At 43.2% G+C, this 9592-nt stretch overlaps 1 protein-coding gene and 1 long non-coding RNA gene across 6 annotated transcripts; both read left to right on the top strand.

Moving 5' to 3' along the window:
• Positions 1 to 209: 209 nt before the first annotated feature.
• LOC133926452 (uncharacterized) lies at positions 210 to 3502 on the top strand. Of its 4 annotated transcripts, none has more exons than XM_062372398.1 (3): positions 210 to 758; positions 1107 to 1158; positions 1875 to 3502. In XM_062372398.1, exons 1-3 carry the CDS (start codon positions 226 to 228, stop codon positions 1917 to 1919), a joined length of 630 nt encoding a protein of 209 aa, XP_062228382.1. In that variant the 5' UTR covers positions 210 to 225; the 3' UTR covers positions 1920 to 3502. The 4 variants fall into 4 exon arrangements, 2 of the variants coding, with proteins under 2 accessions (XP_062228382.1, XP_062228381.1); XM_062372397.1 differs by having other exon boundaries at positions 1107 to 1173; XR_009911098.1 differs by having other exon boundaries at positions 412 to 758; positions 1107 to 1548.
• Positions 3503 to 4042: 540 nt separating this feature from the next.
• LOC133926451 (uncharacterized) lies at positions 4043 to 9040 on the top strand. 2 transcript variants are annotated; one of them, XR_009911096.1, is made up of 2 exons: positions 4043 to 7630; positions 7979 to 9040. It is a non-coding gene; the product is annotated as an uncharacterized LOC133926451 (long non-coding RNA). The 2 variants fall into 2 exon arrangements; XR_009911095.1 differs by having other exon boundaries at positions 4043 to 7641.
• The last annotated feature ends 552 nt before the right edge of the window (positions 9041 to 9592 follow it).

Raw genomic sequence — 9592 nt, 5'->3', positions numbered from 1 at the left:
TTTTGGAGAAAAAATAAAAAGAGATTTGACCAAAAATTTTACTTTTTGATCTGTTGCCTGTATGGACGATCGGAGACCGCGGTTGCGTTCATCTCGTCGAGACGAACCCATTTTGCTATTCATATGTCTGTTCCGGGCATTTTGTAACCCGTAGCAAGCCCAATAAATCTAGACCGTTCGTTGTTTTGAAAAAAAAATAAAAAAAAAGAGAGAGATAAGTACTGGATGGATCGGTCCTCAACCCGATCCATCCAGACTCTTCAGTGCTCGTGCTTCGCGTCTTTCTCTCGCGTGTCTCTCTCTCTCACACACTCTCTCTCTCCATCGCTGCTGTGCGCTGCTGTCCGCTGCGCCGGCCGTCGCCGCCAGAGCGTCGCGCCGCCGTGCGCTTGCGTTGCTGCCGCGTTGCCGTCCGCCGTGCCGGCCGTCGCTGCCAGAGCTAGCGTCGCGCCGTCGTGCGCCTGCGCGCCGCTGCCGCGTGCGCCGCGCCGCCGCCGTCGCGCCGCCGTGCGCGCTGCCGCCACCTGCTCTGTGCTGGCCGCCGTGAAGAAGCAAGCAGCAGCCAGCACCGAAGAAGCAAGCAAGCTGCCGGCAGAGCAAAGAAGCCAGGAAGAAAAAGGAGAAAAGAAAAGAAAAGAAAAGGAAAGAGGAAAAAAAAGAAGAAGAAAGAAAGGAAAAAAAAAAGGGGAAAAAAAGAAGGAAAAGGGAAAAGTTGGAAATTTCGGATTTTCGTCGGATTCATCGTCAATCTTTCGAAGGTGATTTCTCGGTAATTTCTGGATATTTGTGATTTGATTAAATCAAATCAATCAATTCCTGTCGTATTATTTCATGTGATCAATAGTCTGTTTCGTTTCGATAATCATTATTGATTCGAAGATACGATATCCGAGTCGAAGTATTTATTTCGATCATCAGAGCGAAGTCTAATTAGTGAGATTTTAGTTCGACTCTGAATTGAAAATAGTGTATCATTTCATGTGATACAATTGTATGTTCAGTTTTTCGGAATGTAGGCGTATACGTGACGTTTTCAGACGTAGAATTGACGCTTCATATTTTATGTGTTATAAATGTGTTTTAGTTCTAATAGTATGCCTGTACAGATGGTACTATTTTCGGACGTTCTTGATCGAATTTTCTTCATCGTCGGTAAAGGCAAGTGAATGTATTGTATGACTATGCTTTAACCTAATATTGGGTTGCCTATATTCTTTAATTACAGTGCATTCATCTAATCTGAATGACTGATTCTGGGCTGAGTACTATGTTGTTTACGTTTCCAGAAGTTTACTCGACGATTGATTTATGAAGTGCAGTAGGCACGATATGCCATTCTGCAGTTGTTCATTAGTGTTGTATGCAATGTTTTTTTGAAGTCTCAAGCATATTCCGGAAGTTATGTTGGTTATGCTTGAAGCACGTCATACATATACGTCTCATGCATTGGAAGTTTGTCGTCGTCTTCTGGCCGCGACCGTACCGGTACAGTACCGTATGTCACCCGAGGAGGGGTACGGTGCACACCCTTACGTTACCCGAGGAGGGGTAAGGGTGAGAAGAGCATGTCATGTGCATGGTTATGTCTTCTTATGAAATTCAATGAATTATTCATATCAAATCTTATTTCCTTTAGTTAGCGTGTATATAGATATATATGCAGCTCTGAAGGCTTATACCAATCGAATGTTAAAATGTTTAATGTTATCGTTGGACTTGCTTAGTCATAACTGTTTCTCCTAGTGTTGGCGGTTTGTTTCATTACTAATTTCTATTTAGAATTGTTAGCACATTCAACTGTGGCTAAATAGCTTTTTGTTAAAGTACCTTTCACTTGCTGAGATTTTTGAATCTCACCCATGTTTTTTTTACAGGTATGTTTAGATGTTGACGTGCATTTTGGGGATGGATCTCGGTAGCTGCACACACTAACTTATCACGATGTCGATAGCTCAACCGGTGTATACAAGTGGTGTGTCTGATGGTCTGTCGTTTGTTTTTGTTTATGTTGTGGTACGACGCTGGTAGCGTCGTGGTGGACTCTATATATATGCTGGTTATATCTGTTTCTGCCTGCCTGTGATATTTCTTTTGGTCAGTTATACCTCTCTATAGAGGAAATACTGCCAAAATTTCCTTTTTTTTTATATAAATAGGCTTGGTTGTAAAGTAGGGTGTTACAGCTTGGTATCAGAGCCTAGGCTTTAGATCCTAGGTAATTGAATGATAAACCTGACACACTTGCACAAATAGGATGGGTATGGGATGCATTGCATTGCATACGTCTTGTTTATCTTTGTTCGCTTATGTTCACTATCTCATATAAGTACTATTGAAGTTGTTTGTTTGATTGTCCACATATTCTTTAGTGTTTTATCATTGATATATATTGTTAAGTTGTTGGAGTCAGTTCCGTTGGAATGGTGAAATTGTCAGGGCGTTAAATTTGTTACCTTGGCCATTAGAACCTGAGAAGCTTCAGAGGATCAATAGTATAATTGTTGTATGGCACTGCAGATAGGTTAAGTGGAGGGCCCCCATGATGCCTTTTCTGCATTGTCAGGTGAGGTTGACCAAGAGTTAGGTTTGCGATCCAACTATCCACATACAGAGCGAATATTTGGGGTACGAGATGGACTGGCCCCCATGTCGTTGACCCTAACTATTCGTTCTCGAAATGTCGGAGAAATGGATCGATGTGTGCCTTACCATATAAGATAAGGTGATAATGTTTTCAACCTAACCATTAGAATGGTGTAGGATTTCTTTTCCCCATGGAGTCGGGGCAATCTTTTTGCCGATTGTGTGAAAATGTGTTGACAGTGAGATCCTAATAGGGTTCTGGGAGTTTTTCTAATCTTTTGCTAGACTTGTACCCTAGTTGTTGATGTTTTGAGGATTAGTTAACACCTCGTGTTTAAGTTGAAATGTTTACATACCTTATGTGTCAGTTTCTTTAATATCTGAGAATAATCTTTTATGGTTGGAATATCTATGCATGTTTTGAAATGATTATTTGAGGTAGTTATTTTGTTAAGTTAGCCTTTGTGGAAGAGTCCACTGGCTATGGGAGTTGGAGTCATCGATTGCGTTGCAGCGACTGATTCGCGTCATAGTGACGCTAGTGGAGTGACGCCTAGGGCGTTGGTGTTGTTTAGAGGTTGTCGGAAAAATTGTGGCCTATAACATCATTATGAGGTGCTATGTTGGCGTGTCGTTATGGGAGTTGGTAGTTGAGTTTGATAAATTCTACTCGCCGAGTAGATTCCGAAGATAAGGGTTATTTGAATCTTTCCTGGCTAAGTAACCGGAGGTATCACTAGAGCCTGTTGTAGCAATTCTTCGAGTGGTTCTTGGTATGTGGTTTGCTTTGAGACTTTCTTTCTTAGATTTCATGAATTGAGTGGATCTGAAGAAGTGGCTAGATCCTGGCTTAAGATTTTCCCGCAATGGAGCAGGTTTGTGTTTGTTGCTCCAGTTTATTCTCTAAGCTGAAGTTTTAGCCAGGAAATGTCTGGGTAGGTTTGCATACTGGAAGTTTGTTCCTATTGGGAGTAAATATCTGCTGTTACATAAAGCGATACTCTACGTACTTGGTCGCTAAGATGTCAATACGTGTTTTGAGAATAGCTTAAAATCAGTTTTTATCTAAACTCTGGTTTGAGGGAAGAGCATTGTAAATAGTGGAGTTTATTCCAGAATTTAAGTGCTGAGATTAGAATTATGTTTGGGAGCTAAGGGTTGCTCCCCTGTTTAAAGGAGTTTTGTGAAAGAGGATGAACATTTGGGGTGTATCTCCGTAGTTTTGTTGTTGATCAGGAGAGGGTATGCCTTCTAAGGACCCGGAGAGAAGCATTGTATGCTAACGCTCAACCTGTTGACGGTAAATTGGTGTTGCAAATGGTGCTTGCTAAACTAAATTCGCAAAATAACTAAATTGGAGTTGGATTAACAGGGTTGAGGTTGCAGAAGTCATATTTTCAACGCTCTCCATGAGCTTTCCGCAACGATCATCTTGTCGGTTAGATTAACCGATGTCTTTTCAACTTTTGAGGAGGATGTGTTTTTGCATGCAATTTTACTTTGAAGAAGTTGTGGCGTGGTTACCGATAGTATGACTGTCTTGGGAATGTGAGCAAGATGTGAAGTTCTTTAGTATGCCAGTTTGGCATGTTTCTGAATATACCGGTCAACACAGTTTACCTATTGGTCCAAGTGCCTCTGGATGGAAGTGTTCTGGTATTCAAGTTGGAAAGTGCAAATCTAAATTTGTACCATGAAGGATGAGTCGTTAGATGTTTGGAAGGATTGAATTAGGTAAGTGGTTGTAATCTCCTGATCACCCCTTCTAGACTTGGTGATACATCGGGATGAGAGTGACCAACTGTAGGTTTATATCTTAACGTTGTGACTGTCTCTTGCGTGGATCTACCCGCACTTGTATTTTTTTGGGAGTTAGTGATGTTGGTAGAAGAGGTGAAGTGTTGATGTTTCTTTAATCTGGAACCATAAAGGTTTTAAATTGATCCTTCCTGTGAAGGAGTTGAAGTTGAAGTGAAGAAGGTTTATATTCTTATTGGGGGGGTTTCGACCCGAGTTTATGGAGTTAGCCAAATAATATTTTTTTTTTGGTGTGATTGCATTCACCAAAAAGGATGTTTCTGGGCAATTAATGCCTTGGTTTTAGAACTAGTCGAAGAGAGTGTCTCATAATTGGCTGGTATAGTATTAGCAGAAATGTTGTGTGTTCTTGGATTCGTTTTCCCTTCTAAGAGTGAGAAGGCAACGGAATGGTAAAGACCGTCCAATGTAACCGAGATTCAGAGTTTTCTTGGATTCGCTGGCCATTACTGACATTTTATACAAGGTTCTTCCTTTATTGCAAAGCCTATGATTAGACTTACTGAGAAGTGTGTTCCATTTGTATGGACTGATGAATGTGAGATAAATTTCCAAACTTTGAAGAATAAGTCAGTGAACGCTCCTTTTCTGGCTTTGCCCGAGAGTGGCAAGCGTTTCGCAGTCTACACCGATATTGTCCGAATTGGACTTGACTGTGTGTTTATGCAAGGAGATCAAATAATTGCATATACTTCCAGACAATTGAAAACTCATGAACAGAATTATCCCACTCATGATTTAGAATTGGCTGTAGTGGTTTTTGCCTTGAAGAGTTGGAGGCATTACCTGTATGGTGAGTCATGTGATATTTTCACGGATCATAAGAGTCTCAAGTATATTTTCACTCAGAGAGATCTGAATTTGAGACAACGAAGATGGTTAGAATTAATCAAAGACTATGATCTGATAATTTAGTACCATCCCGGAAAGGCTAATGTTGTAGCTAACGCCTTAGCAGAACAGGTGTACCTAAAGCAATAATGTTTTTCCATTCGGATTTGGATCGGATGGGGATATCTTTTTGCTTGGCTGGCACTGTGCAGAAAGAAACTCAAATGATCATCCAATCTGCTATACTTGAGTGTGTACGTGAAGCTCAACAATATGATCGTCTTCTTTTAGAAGTTCGAAAGAGGACTTCGATGAAAAAAAAATCAAAGGAATTTACCATTGTTGATAATGGCGCAATACGCTTCAGAGGACGTCTTTGTGTACCACAAAAGGCAGATGTGAAAATGAATATCTTGAGAGAGGCCCACTAGACTCCTTATACAATTCATCCGGGTAGAACCAAAATGTATCGAGACCTAAACCAAAAATTTTGGTGGAAAAGGATGAAAGTGGATATTGCTAAGTACGTTGCAGCTTGTGGTGTCTGCCAACAAGTATAGACTGAGCATAAAAGACCTGCAGGATTAATGCAATCCTTAGAAATCCCAGAATGGAAATAGGAACATATCACTATGGACTTTGTTGTTGGGTTGCCTCGTTCACCTCGAGGCAGAGATGTTTTTTGAGTTGTCGTGGGTAGGCTTACCAAATCCGCACTTTTCATTCCAATGAAGACAACCAGTTCGGCACATGAGTTGGCTCCTTTGTATATCAGGGAACTAGTGAGGTTGCATGGTATGCCAAAATCGATCATTTCAGATCGGGATTCCAAATTTGTATCCCAGTTTTAGCAGAATTTGCTTATAATAATAGCTATCAAGCAAGTATTTGGATGGCTCCTTTTGAGACCTTATATGACCGAAGGTGTGTTTCCCCTTTGTGTTGGGATTTTGTTGGAGAGATCACTTCTTGGTCCGGATATGGTTCAGCAAACATCAGAAAAGGTGCACCAAATATGTCAGAACATGTTGGCTGCTCAAAGTCGACAAAAGAGCTATGTAGTTGTCCGGAGACGAGACTTAGTATTTGCAGTTGGCGACCATGTTCTTCTCAGGGTATCACCAACCAAAGGTGTTGTACGTTTTGGTATGTCTGGAAGCTTAACCCGAGATACATTGGTCCTTTTCTAATCACAGCCCGAGTAGGCAGTTTGGCGTACCGTCTTGAATTATCAGACTCAATGAGTAGAGTACATAATGTCTTCCATGTTTCTATGCTAAGAAAATATCTGGGAGGCCCTGAGCATAAAATTGATGTTGAATCAATCACGATAGAGAAAGATCTGATCGTAAAGTGCCACCCGGTACGTATTCTGGATTCCTCAGAGCGAGTTATGAGGGGGAGGACTATCAAGTTTGTGAGAGTCCTTTGGACAAATCAAACAGAACGAGAAGCAACTTGGAAACTCGAATAACAAATGCGCAAGGAGTATCCTGAGCTCTTTGAGACTGGTGAGTCATAAGTTTTGAAATATTTTACCTCTGTTCCATAGTTGCCATGGAAGCGGTAGAATTCGGGGACGAATTCCTTTAAGGGGGGAAGAATGTAATACCGAATTTTTGGAGAAAAAATAAAAAGAGATTTGACCAAAAATTTTACTTTTTGATCCGTTGCCTGTATGGACGATCGGAGACCGCGGTTGCGTTCATCTCGTCGAGACGAACCCATTTTGCTATTCATATGTCTGTTCCGGGCATTTTGTAACCCGTAGCAAGCCCAATAAATCTAGACCGTTCGTTGTTTTGAAAAAAAAATAAAAAAAAAAGAGAGAGATAAGTACTGGATGGATCGGTCCTCAACCCGATCCATCCAGACTCTTCAGTGCTCGTGCTTCGCGTCTTTCTCTCGCGTGTCTCTCTCTCTCACACACTCTCTCTCTCCATCGCTGCTGTGCGCTGCTGTCCGCTGCGCCGGCCGTCGCCGCCAGAGCGTCGCGCCGCCGTGCGCTCGCGTTGCTGCCGCGCTGCCGTCCGCCGCGCCGACCGTCGCTGCCAGAGCTAGCGTCGCGCCGTCGTGCGCCTGCGCGCCGCTGCCGCGTGCGCCGCGCCGCCGCTGCCGCGTGCGCCGCGCCGCCGCCGTCGCGCCGCCGTGCGCGCTGCCGCCACCTGCTCTGTGCTGGCCGCCGTGAAGAAGCAAGCAGCAGCCAGCACCGAAGAAGCAAGCAAGCTGCCGGCAGAGCAAAGAAGCCAGGAAGAAAAAGGAGAAAAGAAAAGAAAAGAAAAGGAAAGAGGAAAAAAAAGAAGAAGAAAGAAAGGAAAAAAAAAGGGAAAAAAAAGAAGGAAAAGGGAAAAGTTGGAAATTTCGGATTTTCGTCGGATTCATCGTCAATCTTTCGAAGGTGATTTCTCGGTAATTTCTGGATATTTGTGATTTGATTAAATCAAATCAATCAATTCCTGTCGTATTATTTCATGTGATCAATAGTCTGTTTCGTTTCGATAATCATTATTGATTCGAAGATACGATATCCGAGTCGAAGTATTTATTTCGATCATCAGAGCGAAGTCTAATTAGTGAGATTTTAGTTCGACTCTGAATTGAAAATAGTGTATCATTTTATGTGATACAATTGTATGTTCAGTTTTTCGGAATGTAGGCGTATACGTGACGTTTTCAGACGTAGAATTGACGCTTCATATTTTATGTGTTATAAATGTGTTTTAGTTCTAATAGTATGCTTGTACAGATGGTACTATTTTCGGACGTTCTTGATCGAATTTTCTTCATCGTCGGTAAAGGCAAGTGAATGTATTGTATGACTATGCTTTAACCTAATATTGGGTTGCCTATATTCTTTAATTACAGTGCATTCATCTAATCTGAATGACTGATTCTGGGCTGAGTACTATGTTGTTTACGTTTCCAGAAGTTTACTCGACGATTGATTTATGAAGTGCAGTAGGCACGATATGCCATTCTGCAGTTGTTCATTAGTGTTGTATGCAATGTTTTTTTGAAGTCTCAAGCATATTCCGGAAGTTATGTTGGTTATGCTTGAAGCACGTCATACATATACGTCTCATGCATTGGAAGTTTGTCGTCGTCTTCTGGCCGCGACCGTACCGGTACAGTACCGTATGTCACCCGAGGAGGGGTACGGTGCACACCCTTACGTTACCCGAGGAGGGGTAAGGGTGAGAAGAGCATGTCATGTGCATGGTTATGTCTTCTTATGAAATTCAATGAATTATTCATATCAAATCTTATTTCCTTTAGTTAGCGTGTATATAGATATATATGCAGCTCTGAAGGCTTATACCAACCGAATGTTAAAATGTTTAATGTTATCGTTGGACTTGCTTAGTCATAACTGTTTCTCCTAGTGTTGGCGGTTTGTTTCATTACTAGTTTCTATTTAGAATTGTTAGCACATTCAACTATGGCTAAATAGCTTTTTGTTAAAGTACCTTTCACTTGCTGAGATTTTCGAATCTCACCCGTGTTTTTTTTACAGGTATGTTTCGATGTTGACGTGCATTTTGGGGATGGATCTCGGTAGCTGCACACACTAACTTATCACGATGTCGATAGCTCAACCGGTGTATACAAGTGGTGTGTCTGATGGTCTGTCGTTTGTTTTTGTTTATGTTGTGGTACGACGCTGGTAGCGTCGTGGTGGACTCTATATATATGCTGGTTATATCTGTTTCTGCCTGCCTGTGATATTTCTTTTGGTCAGTTATACCTCTCTATAGAGGAAATACTGCCAAAATTTCCTTTTTTTTATATAAATAGGCTTGGTTGTAAAGTAGGGTGTTACAAGGAGGCCCGTGCGGCAGCCGCGCGGGAGCAGAAGCTCCTAGAAGACATCCGCGCGGAAGCCGCGCGGGAACGAGAAACTCTGAAGACCGCGCGGGCAGAGGCCGCGCGGGAACGAGAAGACGCCGCCCGCTTGGCCGAGGCGTCGAGGCAGCAAGCTGCCGAGGCCCTTGCCAGGATGGGGCAGGCGCAGGAGAGGGAGGTGGCTGTCGTAGCCCGAGAGCAGGCTGCGGAGGAGTGGCAAGCCGAGCTGGTCCGCCGGGAGGGCGCGGCCGAGAAGACGCGCGCCGACCTCCAGCGCTGGGAAGACGATCTCCGGAAGATCAGAGAAGAATTCAAGCGCTGGGAGGAGGACGTCTCCATCAGGGAAGTGGACAATGAGCTATCGGCGTCGGATCTCGGTGCCCGGGAGGATTCGGTGGCCCAGCAGAAGGATGCGTTGGCCCGGCGGGAGAATGAGCTGAGTTGCCGAGAAGGCGAACTGAGTCGCCGAGAGGGCGAAGCTGCTGCTGCGTCGGCCGCCGCGGCTACCAGGGTGGAG

This window comes from Phragmites australis, chromosome 8, assembly GCF_958298935.1.
Source record: "Phragmites australis chromosome 8, lpPhrAust1.1, whole genome shotgun sequence".
In the NCBI taxonomy this organism is placed as follows: domain Eukaryota; kingdom Viridiplantae; phylum Streptophyta; class Magnoliopsida; order Poales; family Poaceae; genus Phragmites; species Phragmites australis.
Note: the sequence above shows the minus strand (reverse complement) of the source record. Positions and strands in the feature narration are given on the sequence as shown.

Excerpts from the sequence above, each read along its gene's own strand:
- LOC133926452 (XM_062372397.1), top strand. The coding sequence starts at position 226 with ATGGATCGGTCCTCAACCCGATCCATCCAGACTCTTCAGTGCTCGTGC. Across the intron at positions 759-1,106 it reads TCATCGTCAATCTTTCGAAG|ATGGTACTATTTTCGGACGT; the intron begins GTGATTTCTCGG and ends ATGCCTGTACAG. Across the intron at positions 1,174-1,874 it reads TAAAGGCAAGTGAATGTATT|GTATGTTTAGATGTTGACGT; the intron begins GTATGACTATGC and ends TTTTTTTTACAG.